We start from the raw sequence: 21,605 nt of genomic DNA on the forward strand, positions 1-21,605 counted from the left end.
ACATCTCAACTCTGACCACCTGCTTTTTCCAGTTATACTCGCTGTTTTACATTAGCTAAAATCAATAAGCTCAGGAGATTATGTAAAAGTACTAAATCATTTTTGGTTTAATTATTTGATATATTTCCCTATTCCCATTCCAATTAAGAATTTCATTTTTCTATAATATTTTCCTATTACATACAAAGCATCCCTACCATTTTAAAGAGAAAAGTACCTTTGACACAGTCTCCAAGTTCCACTATGTAAACATAATTTTAAGAATTATACTGCAAGTCATGGGAGAAGAATAAGAAAAAATATTCTAATAGCTAAATCTACTCAACCTTTTCACTCTGGAGTTTGTTATACTAAAATAAAACATTTATCTCATTTGTGTTCAATTTATTACAAAAGTAGCCTCATTTTTCACCCCTTCATGTATCCATAATCCTTGCAATCTTGCTGTACATATCATCAAGAGGTGGCATCTATTTTCCTACTCCTTAGATCTGGGCTGGATTTGGGACTTGTTCTAGCCAACTAGATGTGGCACAGGTGATGGGATGCTAGTTCTGAGCTGGGAGCCTCTAGAGGCCTTATATGCTTCTGCTTATCCTATATAGTAAAGAGGTAATATGCAAATTGACCATCACTCCAACACACAAGATGGCCACTCTCATGTGGTCAAAGATGGCCGCCCCCATGTGGACACAAGATGGCTGCCACAAGATGGCCGGCAGGGGAGGGCAGTTGTGGGCAATCAGGCCAGCAGGGGAGGGCAGTTGGGAGGGATCAGGCCTGCAAGGGAGGGCAGTTGGGGGCGACCAGGCCTGCAGGGAAAGGTAGTTGGGGGGAACCAGGCCTGCAGGGGAGGGCAGTTGGGGGGGACCAGGCCTGCAGGGGAGGGCAGTTGGGAGGGACCAGGCCTGCAAGGGAGGGCAGTTAGGGGTGAACCGGGCTGGTAGGGGAGGGAAGTTAGGGGTGACCAGCCTGGCAAGGGAGGGCAGTTAGGGGTGACCCGGCTGGCAGGGGAGGGCAGTGGGGGCAACCAGGCCTGCAGGGGAGGGCATTTGGGGGCGACCAGGCCTGCGGGGAGGGCAGTTAGGGTGACCAGGCCAGCAGGGAGGGCAGTTAGGGGTGACCAGGCTGGCAAGGAAGGGCAGTTAGGTATGACCAGGCCTGCAGGGGAGGGCAGTTAGGGGCAATTGGGTCAGCAGGGAAACAGTTAGGCGTCGATCAGGCTGGCAGGGGAGTGGTTAGGGGGTGATCAGGCTGGCAGGCAGAAGTGGTTAGGGGCAATCAGGCAGGCAGGCAGGCGAGCACTTGGGAACCTGCAGTCCTGGATTGTAAGAGGGATGTCCGAAATCGGGCCTAAACAGGCAGTTGGACATCCCTCGAGGGGTCCCAGATTGGAGAGGGTGCACGCTGTGCTGAGGGACATACACTCCTCCCCCCATGCACAAATTTTGTGCACCGGGCCTCTAGTCTTTTATGTTTCTGCTTGCCTTTATCTTGAGATCAAGAACAGGATAATGTGCCGAAACCGGTTTGGCTCAGTAGATAGAGCGTCGGCCTGCAGACTCAAGGGTCCCAGGTTCGATTCCGGTCAAGGGCATGTACCTTGGTTGTGGGCACATCCCCAGTAGGGGGTGTGCAAGAGGCAGCTGATCGATGTTTCTCTCTCATCGATGTTTCTAACTCTCTATCCCTCTCTCTTCCTCTCTGTAAAAAATCAATAAAATATATTTAAAAAAAAAAGAACAGGATAATGTTGGAGGATGAGGAGACACATTATCTATCAGAAGCCAACCTAGACCAGCTACTCTCAGCCAACTTGCCAGCTGAGAAGAGATATATAAGCAAACTGAATAAGATTGGCTGAGACCCAAGAATCACTGAATTAAGGCCAGTCTAAATTGCTAATCTACAGAATCATCAGCTAGATTAATGAATATTTTTTTAGCCACTATATTTTGGGGTGATTTGTTACAAACCAGTAGTTAACTAATACATTCTCTTGTCTCTTGTTTACTTATTTAGAAAGAAAATGAGGAAGTAATATTAGCAAATAAAAAAATTAGATATAACTATATAAAATCTATTTTCTTCATATCAATATTTATATTTTTCATATTTTGGCTGTTGGTGATGTTAACATTTATAAACACTTTTCATTTATAGGTATTATTTAACTCTTACAACAATCCTGTGAGGTAGGAATTATGTTTATTTTATATAAAAGGAAACTAAGGTAAAGAAAGCACGGAAAATGTCCAGATTCACACAACTGTCATGACAGAGGTAAATGGGAATGGAATACAGGAATATATAAATCCATGTATTCCATGAGAATCAATTTACAACCAAACTGTCAAGTCCAGGCTCTTTTTGGAGTTGTATTTTAGAAACCAGACATGTGTGCTCCCTGATTGCCCAGACATGTGTGCAGAATGACTTAGATCCTGTCCCCAGAATGATCTGAAGATTAATTTATGCATATACTTACTCACTTGGGCTTTTTCTCATTCTCTAACAAATTTTAAAAGGGCCAAAATGTCACAGTGATCTTTTCAAATTCTCAAGTTCTACGTGCAATCGATATAACAACTGAATGAAAAATGAACATATAAATAAGTAAAAATATATTCCAGTGTAAAAGCTCTTGATTTATTTGAAGTCATAACTGTTGTTTCTAGTAGCAAATGATTACTATTAATTGTCTCCTGGACTATAATCTAATTGAATGCTAACAGTCAATATTTAGCGATTTACTGGCAGGCAAAATCATGTATTTGTGGGGCTAGTATAAAAATAGTCTCAATTTTTAAGTTTGGTTGTGTCTCAGGTGCTGATACATTTTTAATATTTAAAACAAAAGCAACTTAGTGTTGATTTTATGTATGTTGTGTAGCTTTCTGCCTTTGATGGTTGCTTTTGAAGACGTGATAGGAGGAATGGAAAATGCTTACTAGAAAATGTCCTTACGTATCTATTTTATGGCTTTATCATTAATTTTGTTTTCTAGCCAAGAGATTACTATAGAGCAGCAGCACTGAATCCCTTTCCTGCTATTTTGCTTCTACATGTGCCTATGTGCACTTAGATATCACTACTGAATGAACTAAAATCAACAACATTATACCTAGAAATTGTAGGGAAATTCTCAGGAAAAGTGTGACATGAGTAACAGTTGCCACTTGTTTCTCTCTCATGATCTAATGATATTTAACAATAAAGTTTAATGGAATCCCACTTAACACTGAAGAAATTAGTTTTTCAACTTGAAGTTTGTCAGGGCTTGAATGACAACATAAAAATGACTATTTTAAAAGCAAACAAAATTATATGATTTGAAGCAATTACTTAAAAATATTGACTGCTGTAATAAAGTAGATGTTTACATCTGCTTTTTATTTGCTTCTTCTTGTCAGAAATGTAACTAAGTTATATTCCTATTTTCATAAAGACCTAACGTAAAAAACTTGGTCTCAGGGTTTAGAAATGATGATCATTTCCATGACCCCTGCTAAATGGCCCTTTTCTAATGTGTTGTTCAGAGCTTAGTTCATGCATTTACATTTGGTCATATAATAAGAGTTTGACTACATCACTGCCAGAAAGGCTGACATCAGGGGATAGCTGTTACCCAAGAACAGACCCCATTTTTTTCACTAGCAGCAGTTGCCCACACAATACCTACAAGAATACTGACGTCACCTAAGGAAACCTCCCCACCTCCCTGCCACAAGCAGGGGTGTTTAAGATAATTCCTATGGAAGCAGAGAAGTCACCTCAGCTGTGGGACTGTCCCTCGGTCAGGATATAGACCCTCATTCCCCCTGCCTTGTGAATGATGCTGTTAGAGTAGAAGGATGAATGAGTGATGATCACCTGACTTAGCCAGTCAGGTGTGGGGCAGTGAAATGAGATTGTTCCTATACACCTGAATGATAAACCAGACCGTGATAAACCTGAAAACAGCTGTGTTCTGGGAGATTCCTGTCAGCATAAGTAACTCATTTTTGAGAGAACGACCCGCCCCTTCAAGTAATTTTTACTTGAGAACTGACTTGGCTGGATGTGTTTGCTCAGGTACTATATGAGCTTCTGTTCTGTTATATGTTGCTATCGACTGAGGAATATATTTTCAAATGAAGTCCTCTATACTTGTTCCAGTTCCATGGACTAAGGGCAGCATGCTCAACACATGGAGGAACTACTTACTCTGAAGTAAGAGTTAAACTGGCCTAAGGCCTAGTTTTTGAATCATAATGAAAAGCTGCAGATCTCTCTACTTGGTTATAATGGATTATAGAAAGAACACCTGAAAATCATCACATAGTATCTTATCTTTGACAGTTAACATAATTATTTTTGGATCAGCAGTCATCTGAATTATTTTATTTCATAACTAGTGAATTTTGTCATTCAACATAATCCTCTTTTTTTCCAATTACAGTTTACATTCAATATTATTTTGTATTAGTTTCAGGTGTACAGAATAGTGGTTAGACAATCATACGCTTTACAAAGTGGTCCCCTTGCTATTTCAGTACCCACCTGGCACCATACATAGTTATTACAATATTATTTACTATATTCACATCCTCATGACTATTTTGTGACTACCTATTTGTACTTCTTAATCCCTTTTTCACCCATCCCCCAATGCCCCTTCCCTCTGGCAACCATCAGTCTGATCTCTGTATCCATGAATCTGCAAAGCAGTCAATTTTTAAACACAGTAAAGGCCACAACAAGGTAATTAAAGAAGAAAGGTAGGTCTTATACTAATTATATACTAGGTTTCCTACCAAAAATTGAAATTCAAATTAGTTTGTTCAGAAAACAAGTTATGCTATAAGCAGTCCGCGAATCTCATGCTGGTGTCACACAAAAGTGAGTGCTTTACTTATTTTCCTTGTTTAACTAATCTAGAAACAAAAAGTTTATAATCTAGAAACAAAAAGTTAATCATCTAGAAACAAAAAGACAGCCTCAATTATTTATCTTATAAAAAATACATATGGTTAAAATCAGAATACATAGCGTGTAACCCTGAACATACATATATATACATATATACGTGTATCCTATATAATAAAAGGCTAACATTCAAATCAACCGAACAGCAGAATGACCAGTTGCTATGATGCACACTGACCACCAGGGGGGCAGATGCTCAACGCAGGAGCTGCCCCTAGTGGTCAGTGCACTCCCACGGGGGGAGCACTGCTCAGCCAGAAGCTGCTCATGGCTGGCGGGTGCAGCAGTGGTGGCAGGAGCCTCTCCCGCCTCCGCGGCAGTTGGACATCCCCTGAGGGCTCCTGGACTGCAAGAGGGCGCAGGCTGGGCTGAGGGACACCCCCCTCCCGAATGCACAAATTTTGTGCACTGGGCCTCTAGTATGTGTGTGTGTGTGTGTGTATATATATATGTATATATGTACATATATGTGTGTGTGTATATATGTATATATGTATATATATGTGTGTGTGTATATATGTATATATATACATATATACATACTAGAGGCCCAGTGCATGATTAAATCATGCACATGTAGGGTCCCCTAGGCCTAACCTGCCATCCAGGCCATATCCACTGCCCCGCAAAGCCTAGCACGCTCCGCGGACACTGCTGGCAGCCTACTCCCCACTTTTGATGGCAGGGGGTCCGCTGGTGCCAGAGCGGACACATAGCTCCCCGCTTTCGATCGCGGGGGAGCTGGGTGTCTGTCTGCTGGTGCCGGAGTGGACACCCAGCTCCCTGCTTTTGATTGTTGGCAGCGGGATGTGAGCTCGCTGCCCCAGAGGCCCCTTCTGTGCTGCAGCACAGCCATGGCGCAGACGCTGAGCTCGCGCCGCTGCTGGCGACGCGAGCTCAGCGTCCCGCCGGCCCAATCGGCCACCCCGGCCACCCCAAGTCCCTGGCCAATCATGGGCATAGCGAAGGTATGGTCAATTTGCATATTACTCTATTATTAGGTAGGATATATTTGATATGTAGTAAATAATAAATCAAAGCAGAACATATATTTTTACTTACAAGAGTTATTATGTGAATCTTACATCTCACTATCAACCATTTGAATTGTAATTTTAATTCTGGGTATTGTCCTTTCTATTTGATGCTTTATTTCTTCCAGATATCTCAATTATTCTCCATAAATATTATCATCTTATGGTGAAACTGACTATTTAAAGGCAATAGTTTATTGGTATGAACAATCAGAAGGGAAATCTTTGCAGTCAAATGTATTGAATGTTTTTCTATACCTCAGAGCCTATGAGAATCAATTTATTACTGAGCAATACCAACTATGTATAAAAATATCAAAATAACTACTAAGATTTTAGTGAGATTATGACTTTAAATTATAGAGAATATAGCTGTTTTCCTTGTCTATTCTCACTTATTCTTACAGGTAAAATCCCATTAAATAAAACAGGAATATGTGTAAATAAAGCATTTATTTGAAGGCATGGTCTTGCAATGACTGTCATTCTAGAGCAAAAATATTTAAGGGATTCTTTAAAAGAGAAATCCACTTTTAAAAACAGTCATCACTTAATTATTCTCAATTATATGATTTATATGGCTATCCTATTATCTCCCTCACAGTTCTGTGAGGAAAAGTAATTATCCAGTAGCTTACAACATGCAATTTATCTTATAGTTATAATAGATGCTCATTCTGTCTATAAATACTTATTAAAGAAGCAAATAACTGATCACCACCAAGAAGACTAAATAAAGGTAATCTAATATTTGAGATTATGCTAATTTGAGGTTATAACACAAAAATGTAATCCATCTATAATAACAAAAGCCTAAGCGACCATCGCAACCGAACAGACGACTCAACAGGCTGTGTGGGGCGACTAGGCCGGCAGGGGGGTTAGTGAGGGCCGACCAAATGACTGAGCAGCAGGCTGCATGGGGCAACCAGGCTGGCAAGGGGGTTAGTGAGGGGCGACCAAATGACTGAACAACAGGCTGCGTGGAGTGACCAGGCTGGTGGGAGTGGGGGGGTCAGTGAGGAACGACCAGGCTGGCAGGGGGCAGTTGGGGGCAACCAAGCCGGCGGGGGGGAGGGGGGGAGTTAGGGGCAACCAGGCTGGCGGGGGGGGGGGGGGAAGTTAGGGGTGACCAGGCCAGCGGGGGGGGGGATAGTTAGGGGCAATCAGGCAGGCAGGCAGGTGAGCAGTTAGGAGCCAGTGGTCCCGGATTGTGAGAAGAATGTCTGACTGGCGGTTTAGGCCCGATCCCTAGGATCGGGCCTAAACCAGCAGTCAGACATCCCCGAGGGGTCCTGGATTGGAGAGGGGTGCAGGCTGGGCTGAGAGGACCCCTCCCCATGCACGAATTTCATGCACCGGGCCTCTAGTATATATATAAAAGCCTAAGTGACCTTTACAATTGGTTGACTGAATGACCGGTCGCTATGATGTGCACTGACCACCAGGGGGCAGATGCTCAATGTGGTTAGTGCGCTCCCACAGCTAACCTCCCATGGCTAGCCAACCTCCTGCGGTCCCTCCCCACTGCTGGTCGACCCCTATTGGCCCCAATTGCCAGCCAGGCCGAGGGACCCCACCCATGCACGAATTCATGCACCAGGCCTCTAGTGCTTAATAACTGTCTAAATCATTTATATATTTATGGAATGTATTCAACTAATAATGTCTAGATATAATGATCATCTAAACATGTTTAGAAATATTCCTGACAAACATCAATATATAAAGTCTACCTTACTTGAAACAAATATTTTAAATCATTTCTATAAAATTATTGAATTGCTTATGAAAGCACAAAACAAGTTAGATATTCCACTTGAAAGTATTTTCAAGTACACAATTTATCTTTATAAATGTGTATGTCAAGGGAGATATTTACCTTTTCACCAATTTCTCCTTTGTTGCCTTCAACACCTTGTTCTCCCTATAGAAGAGAAACATAATGTGTATAATAATAAGAAAACTAGTTTTAACACATATAATTATTATACTAATTATTACAGCATTTCTAACATTAAAAAAACAATAATTATAAAGACTATTTCTAATATGTAAGCTCTAAACCAATACTAAGTTACATACAATTTAAATATTCCTAATTACTGAAGGAATAATTTTCTAGGGTATGAGCTACAGCTTCACTACTTCCAATGAAATTTAATCTCCATAAAACTTAATTTCTCCATATATAGTACCTTTCTCATAGTTTTGTGAATTGAATGCATCAACATATGCCCTAAACAGACTAAGTTAGTCCTCATTGTTACCATTTATTTCACTAGATCTAATGGAAACATCCTTCTCAAGCTGACTTCTATGACTGCTGTTCCAGTGAGAGTTGTATGATAACAAGTTCAGGTTTGAACCCCAGAGTTCTGGCTCTGGATCTGATACTACTAGCATCATGCTCTTCATCACCCAGATCTCCTGCCTCTCCGTCACAGGAGGGGGAATGGCTCTCAATCACGACATTTATTCTAAAAGGCATAAGTCCCCTGTTCTTCAACTAAACCCTCTTTGACCTGACAAACTAACTTTCCCACTTATTTCTGCACCGATATTTACATTATTGATGTTTCATTCATACATTCAACAAATGTTTTATTGAACACTAAATATATGCCAGACAGGCATGACAACATAGCCAGCAAGTAAGTCATATGCACCCCTCCAAAAAAAAAAAAAGATTGCTTGAATATTGGGTTAATTTCTTTCCTCAGCTTCTATCTGGCCAAAAGAAGCTCTCAGCAAACATTTCCTGAGTTCACCAAGGCAAGGGATGAAGGGATTCTTAGCTCCAGTTTTTTTTCCTGCAATGCTATAATAGAGTAACACTTAATATAATTAAAATTCATGTTTAAAAAGGAATGCCAGCTTTTTACTATATATAGATTCTCTTTGTGTAAAATATATATCTAATATATATGATTCTATATAATAAAGAGCTAATATGCTAATTAGACCAGACAACAAAATCACCTTTGGGAATGACCAGTGGGCAGGGCAGCAGGGCCACAGGGTGGTGTGGGGGGGAGCCACGAGGCAGCCAGGGCTGTGAGAGCTGAGCCCCTTGCACAAATTTCATGCATCAGACCAAATTTCATGCACATGTACTTATATTTATAGTAAAATATAAGTACATGTGCATATGTACACACATAAGATTAAATAACTATTTCTGCTTCATCTACCCTCAAAAAAGGTATCAGGGAAGAAAATAGTATTTGGGTATATCTGCCACTGAATTCATGGTCTACCTTTTTTTCCACCATTTTTCCTAAAACATAGACTTTAACTTGATCTGTTAATTCAAGCTGACATTGAAGCTGCGAAACACCCGCCTCCTCCCCCCGTACATCAGCCCCAATGACAGCATGATGCAGCCACCACAAACAGCTGCTGGAAAGTCCAAAACTATTTCCCAGCAGATAAATCTGCACATCCCTTGGCTTGTAACTTGACTTGCAGAGGCAGCACATGCTGCAGCAATGGGTTTTGTCTAGGGCTGCTGTGAAGAAATTCAGAAGCTTGCTATTTCATCGCTGCCAGCTCAATCTTATCATCTTTATCAAGCCAAGTAAAGGAAGATTTTTCAAAAACTGTAACTATAAGTGTTTTTGAATGGTAACTTTTAGCCACAGAGAAAAACCTAGATGTAATAGTAACTTCTAAAACCTGTAAAACTCCCCCAGAGCATAGAAATGCTATGCTTGGCTTTGGTGGGCATCTACTATTGCATCTGTAATGCTCTCCCTGTGGTAGGGTCATCTGGGTGGTGTGACAGCTGGCCCCTCCTGAAGTGGCTCCCAGTCCCTCCAGGAAACTGGAATAGACCAGCCTTTGTGTTTCCAATCATGCTGATTACACACAAGCATGCTCCTTCCCAACAGAAAGAAGCTCTCGGACAGGGAAGGGGTAAAAATGAGGTTCACCTTGGTTAAGAGGAAGACACTGGGCACAGAAAGAAGAAGGCTCACCAATGCACACATCCTTACTTATGATGTACTTATCATTTTGAATGAAAGATATTTTTTAAGAGATTAGGTGCAGCATCTTTGCAGTATTTAATAATTTGTCATTGTAATGATTATGTTTAGCTCAATAAGGGGTATACAAAAAGGAAGATAAATAAAAATATAACCAAACACAGTCGAAGGCGATAAACACTGTTCCATTCTTCATTTTAGATTCTGTCAAATAGCAGTGAAAACTGCTGTGTACACTCCTAGGGCCCCTGGAGAGCACCACTGTAGCAGTCTCTGGAGAAGCCTGTTGCTAAAACTCTCTGATTGAGTCTCTCCTAGTGCACTGGTCCCTTGAGAAGGGACAGCTTCCATGGGTTCTCTTCGGAGAGATGGGTTAGTGGGTTGTCTTCAGAAAGATCAGTTAGTGGCTTTCTGAAAGTCTCTCAGGGAATTCAGCTTCATCAAATACATTTTCTGAATCTTCACTATATTATATACAAATTCAGTGTTCAGGCTGTTAACATTCTCAACTTATATGCAATACTCAAAAACTCTTTATCTTGCCGGCCGGTGGGGCTCAGTGGTTGAGCATCGACCTATGAACCAGGAGGTCAGGGTTCGATTCCTGGTCAGGGCACATGCCCGGGTTGTGGGATCGATTCCCAGTGGGGGGCATGCAGGAGGCAGCCAATCCATGAATCTCTCTCATCATTGATGTTTCTCTCTCTCTCTCTCTCTCTCTCTCTCTCTCTCTCTCTGTCTCTGTCTCTGTCTCTTTCTCTTCCTCTCTCGTCCTCTCTCTCTAAAAATCAATGAATACATATTAAAAAAGCAAAACAAAACTCTTTACCTTTTGACCAGGTAAGCCTGGAGCTCCATGGAAACCATTTTCACCCTAAAGGAAGTACACAGAATAAATGCTATTAGCTATAAAAACAAAACAAATGAGTATAGAACTTTTTGCAGCCTTTAATAGCTAGCTCTAATGCTACAAGGAAAGGTAGCCTAATTCTGAATGTCAGTCGCCTGCAGGGGCTTTCCTTCTATCCCTTACCTCGCAAATCCAGGATCAGTACTTTATTTTAAAAATAGGAAAATGGGGGCTCTGAGAGGTTCAGTTACACTGGTAGCATTAGCCGAGAATTGAACTGAGTTTTCTGACTCTGTAGCCCATGTTTTCCCATATACTATTCAGTATCCCTTATTTCATTTTCTCTCTTTCAAACTTCTAGGCATAATGTTAAAGTCTGACATAGACTGCCTAAGGGCTAGACACTGTTCTTACAACAAACCTATCAGGTAGATACTATTATTATGACCACATATTATAGATGATTACACAATCAACAGGAGCTAGAACTGAGATTTGAACCCATACACTTCAGCTTTGTGCACCTAATCACCACCCTACACTCTCTCATGGGAAAGATTTAATTCTGGCTTGTAAGTGATCTCTTGCCTAAAATCTGAATCTATCTATCTATCTTGTGCATATAAACATATATCTTGCTTATCTGTTGATTGCCTTTGGATCAATTTTGAATTCATATCCAATGCCATTTTACTTGAAACAATTACTTGGGAGAACTTTTCATTCCTTCCATTCATCTTGCCCCTGTCTTGGGTAAAAAGGTTTCCAGCAGATGCCTATCAGTTTCCATTACTGGAATTCATGGATCATCTCTCTGAGTCTGGCTTGTAAACAGTACACCAGCTAGAAGGAGGTACTCCTGGGAGGATCCACATGTTCTTGATAGAAGCTTAGGAATTTAGTTGCTAATAGGAATTGACTTTGGCTCCTGAGTTTCAGGTTCAGACAGCTCAAAATAAATGAACAATTCCACTGACCTGTCATATTTCTAGCAAACATGTATAATGAATTTATAAGGCAACAGTTTTTTAAGCATTTAAATATCATTTCTTAGAATTCCTTAAATAAAATTCGAATATATGAAGAAAAATATTACATCTTAAAACTTTAAAATAGCAATAGCATATTTTTTCTAAATCTAAAGAGGTCTTTACTCTCATTAATTAATTCATTTTGGAAAGTTTCAATCCTTTGCACCAGAGGTGTACTACTATACACAGATACACATATTACTTTAAAGACTAAGGCTTTTAAAAAAAATATCAGGTTAAATTATCTAAGTGTTCCACAGTATATACTAAACACTAAAGGCAAAACTTTGTTGCTAATGTAATTAACTGTTGGAGTAACAATCCTATATAATAAAAATATAATACGCAATTGGTCGTTACGCTGTGAAGCATAACGACCGACCGAATAACAACCGCATCACAGATCAGCAAGAGGGAGGGGCAGCGAGCTACAAGCGGGTGGCAGAGAGCTACAGGAGGGGGCAGGGAAGCAAGCTATGGGGGAGGGTGGGGAGGGCAGAGGGAACTACAGGAGGGCGGGGCAGTGGGCGGAGAGCTACTGGAGGGCAGCAGCAAGCTACTGGTGCACAGATTCCTGCGCAGGGCTACTAGTCTATAATAATAAAAGCTAATTAGGCTGGACGACCTTCTGGACCAATCTGGGGCTGTGAGGGAAGGCTGGGTCCTGGGTGCCTCCTGGCGGCTGGAGGGAAGACTGGGTCCCAGGTACCAGAGGGAAGCTGGTGCCAGCAGCTGGGGGAAGGAAGGCCTACTCTTACACGAATTTCATGTATTGGGCCTCTAGTAAAATATAATGTGCTTAATCTGTGTAATAAACATATTTGTATTATTAAAATTTTTGTTGGACTTCTAGACTTCAGGGATCACACAATATATTAGGAACTTCCAATTTCACTTGGTCAAGAAATAGTAAGAGCACATTAAGTTTGTGATGCCAGGGAACAGTCTATAGAAATTAAGCATCTGTTACTCATCAGAGAAATATGTCCACTTGTCCATAAAGAGCAGAATTATTTTTATCTGTTGGTCTAATATAATGTTTTATATCATATTACAAGTTACACATGATAATAAGATATGGCATGTAATCCAGTAACGGACACTGATACAGTATACTCTGCCAAAAATACTTTCTGGATAAAAAAAAAAAAAAGTAGTGACAGTATCTCCTCTTTTTCTTTGCTCACAGCACACTCCTATGTACCATATGCTTTGAGTACTCACACCTAAAGTCCCACTTCTGACATATGTCAGGTTAGGGTTACACCCAGACCTGATAACTGGGTACCAAAATTCTCTAAAACTGTGATATAAAGCATGTTTTTTAATAGACACCAGCTACCAGCTAGGGTTGTTTTTAACCAGCTACAGTTGGCCCTAGCTGGTTTTGCTTAGAGCGCTGGCCTGCAGACTGAAGGGTTCTGAGTTAAATTTTAGTCAAGGGCACATGCCTAGGTTTCCGGCTCAATTCCCAGCAGGAGGCAGCCGATCAATAATTCTCCCTAGTGTTTCTATCTCTCTTGCCCTCTCTCTTTCTCTCTGAAATCCATAAAAATATATTTTTAAAATTTTTTTCTTTTTTGTTTGAATTAAAATGTGTTTTCCTATGGCGAGTGTTATTTGGTTTTGGCTCTTTCTTGACTAGACATTTGTCTTGTAAACATAACTCTAAACGCCAAGATAACCCAATGAACACTTGGGGCCATTTACTCTCATAAGAAATGAGTCGGTTTCACATGTCACAACATGTGGAAGGTTTTGAGATAGTTTAGATAGATTTTTGAAGTTTAAAGTTTGCAACATGGGTATTCAGAAACTTTGGTCTTTTCTCCTTACTGATTTTCTTTTATTTTCTCATTGATTTTGAGAGAGAGAAGGGGAGAGAGAGAGAGAGAGAGAGAGAGAGAGAGAGAGAGAGAGAGAGAGAGATAATCCATGTGAGAGAAAAACATCCATCAGCCACCTCCCATATGCACCCAGACCAGAGATTGAACCCACAACCCAGGTATGTCCCCTGACTAGGACTTGAACCTGAAACCTTTTGGTGTACGGGATATCACTCCAACCAACTGAGCTACACTAGCCAGGGCCTTACTGATTTTTCTTGAAATTAGCAGAGATGTCCTACTAGAATCTTCTGTAATCATTTAAAATCTTTTGTCATTTTCTATGTCCAAAAAAGAGAGATTTATTAAGTAGCCTAAAAACTAAAGAAGAAAATAGTCTTTGAGAACAAAATTTTGTTTAACCGATTACTGGACAATGATGTTTCTGCCTCGACTTTATTTGAAACCTAATTTATGTCAACAGAATGAGCCTCTTCATGCTCACTCTGAAGTGCAATTTCAAAGCACCAGTACCCCATGCAATTTGGGGCCAAATTTAATTCCATCTATCCAATAAATGCCTGTTGACAATGACTGGATGGGCAGATGTTAGCTGTTTTTCCTGAACTCTAGTTTTCCCTCCTTCCTCCCAGTCTCAGAGCAAGAAAGAAATACGAAGCTTTTCCTTTAGCTTCCAATCAATGTTTTAGCCCATTATTGAAAGAAAATGACAATCAATGTTTACCAGAGCAACCATAAGTTTCAAAACTTGTTACTGAGGCATTTGTTTTCTGCTATGGGTTTTCCATCAAAGGGCGGTGTACCTTTCTTGTCACAAAGTCAAGCTACAGATAGGCAAATGAATGAGTCTGAGCAATATAAAGTGGGGCAAATTCTAACACTGCTGCTGATAGCATTGTGCCATGTTATTACTGTAACACATAGCATGTCTTCAGCTTCATGGATCAAGAGCACCCTTTCCAGAATTCGAAGTAACCTCTTTGGGTGCTGTTCACCTGAAATTAATACCAGAAAAGTGTTGAATGCAAAAAAGAAGAAAAGAAAGAAAAAAAGAAGAAAGTAGCTTCTTTGAGAAGATTTTGGAAAAAAATTAGGTGTAATTTAGGGCCAGCTGATGGCTTTCTGAAAAACTGATTGAAGTATTTCATTTTTACTTCCTTTTCATCACTGCCCATGTCCCTGAAGCAATCACAGCTAGCCATAAAAGATAGTTTTCCTGACTCACTTAACATTGGAATTAATGTCTTTTCTTATTATGCAGGAAATGCATGTTGTCTAAAGGGCACTTAATAAGGAATCACACTCCCCAGGGCTATGGTTTGCAAACCTAGTACCAATGAGACCAAGCAAAGAAAGATAGATTAAGTAAGTAAACAAAAATTTGCTAATAACTAAATCTAAGCCCAGAAAATAAAAAGTTATATACTAAAACATATACTATGTTTTATTTTTTCCTTTAAATAGTTAGGCATTCAGCCTTAGATTAAAAAGTCTGAGATCCTATTATAACACTGTTTCCATATTTAAAAATTAATTTAACCTATTATTTCATTTAAATCTTGTTTTTTTGGAACATAATCTTCTGTATGAATTTAGTGTACACTTAGAAATATATCAATATTTTCCCACTAATTCATATTTATTTAGAGAAAATTTACTTAAATTGAATGTTGAGTGCAGTAGCTGGAAGAAACATCTGAAGTAGCATGCCAAAATTCTGGCATAAAAAAAAAACAATAAAAAAAGTGGCTAAAATAAATCTGATTTTGGTTTTGTGTATTAACTTGACCTCTACATTTCTAACTATAGTTCTGCTTTATTCAGGATGTAATCTTAAGAAATTGAATTTTTATGTGGTTCTTAAATTGTTGGAACTCAAAGATTTCAGGAAATAGAATATATACCTCCCTTTTTTTCACCCAAATATCTCATCAATCTGAGTCCTTATTTCAAGGAGTATTTTTTCTTCTATTTTCTAGTATTTCATTCCAAGAAAAATATTTTCAAGTTAAAAAATACATATACTGCATAAGGTTTTAAACTTCAAACTTTTAAAATTATTTATATATATTGGACCTTTAATGCAGCTAACACATGGAGATGTATTATCACATTAATGCTCAGAATAAGAAAAATTTAAAACATTCTTACTCATAAAATGAATGAGACTCTATTATTACTTATTCTTATGGGTCATTTCAAAGAAGGGGATACCAACCCACCAAAGAATGTATGGTCAATGCCTGTCTTTTTTTAAAAAATATATATTTTATTGATTTTTTACAGAGAGGAAGGGAGAGGGATAGAGAGCCAGAAACATCGATGAGAGAGAAACACCGATCAGCTGCCTCCTGCACGCCCCCCACTGGGGATGTGCCCGCAACCAAGGTACATGCCCTTGACCGGAATCGAACCTGGGACCTTTCAGTCCGCAGGCCGACGCTCTATCCACTGAGCCACACCAGTCAGGGCAATGCCTGTCTTAATCATAGTAAAGTGAACATGGAAAGTTAGTAAGTAGCAGTTGAATTCAACATCTACTATTTCAAAATCTACTGACCTAAGTGTATATGCATGTGTGTGTACACAAGTATATGCAGATGCACATAACTAGAAAACAAGTTGGATGGGTGTTGTTAATTATAGGAACAAGTACAAATTCATACATTTATATTAACCACTTTCACCAAAGAATCTGTTGAGATACTGAATCTACTGAAAGTTGATTAAAGTCAGGCACTTTTGCTGTTTAAATTGCATTGTCAAGAACAAACAAAAGAATTCTAGGTGAGGATACTGAAACAATGTTTTATGAACCCAAATTAACTTTCCCAGATTTCTGCCCATTAGTCTTATTTCACACAGAAAGAAACATCTTAGGGGTCTTGTACATGACATCTCTTTGTTCCCTGTAAAGCCTTCTGCTCAGTAAACCAGTCATTGATCAAATGATAGTTTGGATTCCCTTAATATTATCGTCACTATTTTCTAGGTAAACACTGGTTAGCCAATATGTCTTTTAAAATGTGGCACTCAGGCCCAGAAGGTGTGGCTCAGTGGTTGAGCACTGACCCAGCAACCAAGAGGTCATGGGTTCAATTCCTGGTCAGGGCACATGCCAGGGTTGTAAATTCAATCCCCAGTAGCAGGTGTGCAGGAGGCAGCCGATCAATTACGTTTCTCTCTCCCTTCCTCTCTTAAAAAAAATCAACATATAAAAAATTAAATGTGGCACTCAGAATTCAGTGTATCATTCCAGAAATGGTCCCTCATACTCATAATAGAGAGCAGGACTGTTACACACACACACACACACACACACACACACACACACACACACATACTGTTCTGGGTACTATACTGTCTCTATTAATACAACTTGCTTTTTTAATGCTAACTTGCATATGTAATATGAAAGTTATAGTCAACTACAACCATTAAGTTTTCCTTTCAAAGACAAATGTTTTATAATCTTTTATCAAATGAATTGAATACAAATTATACTAACTTATTTCAATGTAAAAAAATTGAAGTTGTTTAGAGAGGTAAACATTTCAAGTCAGGGAACTGAGCCTTGGCCATTGCTGTAGAGCCCATCACAATACCTGGGCTTGTGTGTAATTGTGGTGCTTTTCTTAAAGGGAATCTGTCAAGAGAAAGTGTTTGGGCTCTTCGCTTTGTTGTGAGACTAGTGGTGAGACAGTTTTTAAGTAAAGTTGAAACTTCACAAAGGTACTAGGGAAACCGAAGTATAGAAATTGACATCTGAATTAAGTATTGTAACAAGTGAAAGATGATTTAAGATATAAAGAGAAGGACAGTGTCACTGGTTAGCTCCTAACTGAGGAAAGTGAGATACCGGTAACAGCAACTATTTCCTGTCCAAAGTATTCCTCGTGATGAGTAATTTATAGTTCTACTTCTCTACTTCATATCAATTACTTCTACTGGAGCTTAAATGCACTAAAGTCATTGGTTAATTATCTTTAGCTCTGAAGTAAATGGTTGTTAAGATATAGAGAAATAACATTCCTTAGCACTGTTGTCAGAGACAGGAGATTTTCAAACCAAGTTTGGGGAAAAGGAAAGAGCAAGATAACTTGCACATTTATGCTTGAGAGAGAAGAGAGAGCATAGTTCCTCCAAGAGAAAATGGGAAGCAGGTTCCGGAGCTATACACACTTCTATTTCATTCTAGGACGCAGTGTCTGTAAGCTTTGCTAGGTAGGTGAGAGGGTCTCCTGCCCTCCTATTTCCTCGAAGTATGCTTTTGTAGAAAATACAGAAGGCTTGCACAGAGGCATCGCTGCCATCTGGGCTTTTTCCAATACCCTCCCAGGAGGGTTTTCTAACAATCATCCTCTATTTCTGAACAACATAACAATTATTTGTCCGGAACCAATCAGGTGCTATATGTTGGGCCAGGTGTTGGGGTTCCAGGGGTGAAAGAGATACCAAGTCCTTGTTCTTTGGGAGTTCATCCTGGGGACAATGACACAAACTCTATTGGTAATGTAAATGAAGTACTATGTGAGCTGAGTGAAAGGGTTGTTAAATCTGCCTGGTGACCAGGGAGACTTCATGAAAAATATGCAATTTGTCTTGAGCTTTGAATTTAGTCATCTGCGAAGACACAGTGAATTGTCTGTGATCACCCCCTCAAATCGTCTACCTACAATTCCAGTCCCTGACTTGGCTGGCAAAAGGCTGTTTTAAGGAAACTCTAATATCTGAAATTTTCTATGTCTATAAAATACCAGTTACCTTTAAATTCACTGTAGTTCAGCAATCAACACCAAGAATAAAACAATTAGCTGCTAATCTGTGTGATATCTTTTTATGGAAATGTTTTACTATTTATGTGCTGGATTCTCATAGTGCATTAAACCAAATAGGAGCATTAGCAGCCTAGGTTCTTGAATCTGGCTAACTGTTTAGCAAATAGAAGTCAAGTGCCTGGGTGCCAGATCCACTGCATGTGTTGAGCTTGTCATCCATCTGTTGTGCTCTCTGCCAACTGCTCCACTTGGGGTGCGAGTGGAAGGCATTAGAAAGGAATAAGAAACCATTAAGAAATGAAATCAACTGCAGAGTGAGCAAGTTTCTGTTTCTTTTTCCTGTCCTTCTATTACCTCTGTCCTTCTCATGTTTCTGCTTATTTTAGTGCTCTATTGTATCAATATACTACCCACAGATAAGACAATTAAATGAGACCTACTCCATGTAAAGGCAGTAATTTCTCACTGTTAATCCAAGCTATCATTCTTGTGACTATAGTAAGTAAAGCTAACAAGTCCCTTAACAAAACTGTTTTCTTTGTGGTCATTTTCTCCTATGATTATTGGTACAATAAAAAAGTTCAATCTTTTGTGCAGAATTGACTATACCTTCATTCGTTTCAGAATTTTCTGAAAGACAGAAATATACAGATGATTCTCTATTTAACTGGCATTTTCTCTAACATGGAGCTCATACTTGTTTTTCAACCTTGACAATCTCATAGGAAGGAAACAGCTCAATGTTACAATAAAGTTAGGTTGTCACATATAAATAAGTACTTCAACTTTCTTTTTTATCTTGGAAAGGACAATGAAATTAATTGTATTTCTGAATTTCAATGGGAAATTGGGTGAAATGATATAATAGAGAGAGACAGCCAAATGAGTTTTTAAAATTCTCTAGTTTTTTGTGTGTGGTTTTTTTTCAATAAACATCTCTAAGTTTCTGAGTCTCTGAGGCATTAATGCTACATCTGGACCAGGGCTGTCGCGGAGTTCATTATAATTCACAGCAGCTACGGGTCTTGTATGCGCTTTCATAAACTGCAAACCATCTGCCTTTATTTCTAGAAGCTGTAGTCTTCTCATAAAATGTCTTTTTAAGAGAAAATCAAGATTCAAAGATCACAGTCATTTCATTTTCCAACAGAAAAGAAATAAACAGACAGGGAACAATGGATCTGCCCAATTCAGTCTCACTCACCTGCAAAGACTGAGGCCTTCAGAGTTTATGGTGAAAAAAACCACCATCATACAATGCACCTCGTAATGAGGACAGAGAGCCTGACTATTTTTAAGACAAGCACTTGGCAACTCTCTCTTCATGTTCTCAGATATACCTCTTAAGTGCCCTTAATGCATATGCCTTTTTACCTCTGGAAGTTTTGTGTGTGTGTGTGTATGTGTGTGTGTGTGTGTGTGTGTGTGTGTGTGTGTGTGTGTGTGTTTTAATAAAGTCATGGTACTAAGTTAAACACTTTTGTTTTTAATCAAATGAATATACAACTTATTAATGGCCAATTTGGTGGGGAACATAGAGAATTTTCTAAGTTAGGTGCTGAGGTAAGATTAATCTGAAGAATGTGGCCATGACTGGCCTGCTTGCGGGGGCGGGGGGGGGGGGGGGGGGAGGCGTGCAGGGCAAACAAGGATCTTCAGAGAGTCAGGTATGTGTGGGAAGTTTAAAAGCATATTTTTAATAGGTGAACACAATTTTCTGAGGGTGGGTGGGAAAGTCAGAATCCCTATAGTTAGGCAGACTATATAAGGAGTCAATGCATTTTTTCTTTTCCCTTTTTAAATTACAGTTTATATTCAATATTATTCTTTTTTTTTGTTAATCCTCACCTGAGGATATTTTTCCATTGACTTTTTAGGGAGAGTAAAAGAGGGAAAGGCAGAGAGAAACATTGATATGAAAGAAACACACCGATTGGTTACCTCCTGCAGGAGTCCCAACCAGAGCCTAGGCCAAGGAGGAGCCTGCAACTACTGTACGTGCCCTTGACCAGAATTGAACCTGGGACCCTTTGGTCTGCAGGCCGACGCTCTATTCACTGAGGCACACCAACTAGGGCTCAATATTATTCAGTATTAGTTTCAGATGTACAGCAAATTGGTTAGAAAAGCATGTACTTTACAAAGTGGTCAAGGGATCCACAGATTTTAAGAGGACACAGCCCTCCCTGGAGCAGAATGTAGGAATTTGTACAGTTCCCTCTGCAGGCTGTGGCAAACAAATTTAAGACCTAATTCAGAGCTGTCCATGTAAAGGAAATCTGGATACTTGAGGAGCTGTCCTCAATTAATAACGGAAAGGAGCAAGAACTATGAATTCATATGGATAGAGATTCAAATCCTGCCTCCACTATTGGTTATATATGAAACTTTGGGGAAGTTTTAATTTTTTCTCTATCTCAGTTTCTTAATCTGTGAAAAAGTGGTGATATAAATCTTATAGAGTTATTGTGAGGAATGAATGAAATAATGTAAAGAAGTCTCTTAACAGTGTTTAGCACATAATAATTATTGTGTAAAGAGATGGCTATTATTTTTATGAAAGTTTATACTCATATACATTTCAGCTAAGTAAAATATTTATTGGTTTGCTAACATCTAGTGTGTATTAAGAGGTCAAAGTAAGATATGTGACTTTTATTTTAACATTTTTCTACTAAATGTATTTTGAGAAAATAATAAAAATTTCCTTAAATGAGTTTTAATTTAGTCTCATAGTAAGCCAGAGTTTAGAATACTAGACTCATCAAACTGTTTTCTTTTAAAATTATATATTGTTTACCAAATATGTATATATCAGGCACTGAACACACTTTCATGAATAATTTCATTTAATCTTTAAGACAAAACTAGAAGTAGGTACAATATAATTCCTGTTTTATAAAAGAGAAAAGTTAAAAGAAACCAAGAGACATGCCCTAAATTACACAGGGTGAGACTTTGAACTGGGAGTCAAACCCGGCAGTCTAATTCTGGGTATTTAATACTTGAAGGACATAATGGTGATGGTTATTATTCACTGCATACCTCCTCCATGAGAAGAAATTTTAACTTAGTAAAAGTTATTTTTCCATTAAAATAAACATTTTA

At 39.1% G+C, this 21,605-nt stretch overlaps 1 protein-coding gene across 1 annotated transcript in view; it reads right to left on the reverse strand.

The window, feature by feature from the left end:
• Window positions 1-21,605, reverse strand: part of COL19A1 (collagen type XIX alpha 1 chain) — a 316,298-nt gene that overhangs the window by 214,744 nt on the left and 79,949 nt on the right. The window contains 2 exon segments of the mRNA XM_079780963.1: window positions 7,885-7,929; window positions 10,821-10,865. Of these exon segments, the coding sequence (XP_079637089.1) occupies window positions 7,885-7,929; window positions 10,821-10,865 (90 nt within the window).

Source organism: Cnephaeus nilssonii (assembly GCF_951640355.1).
Source record: "Cnephaeus nilssonii genome assembly, chromosome: 9".
In the NCBI taxonomy this organism is placed as follows: Eukaryota; Metazoa; Chordata; class Mammalia; order Chiroptera; family Vespertilionidae; genus Cnephaeus; species Cnephaeus nilssonii.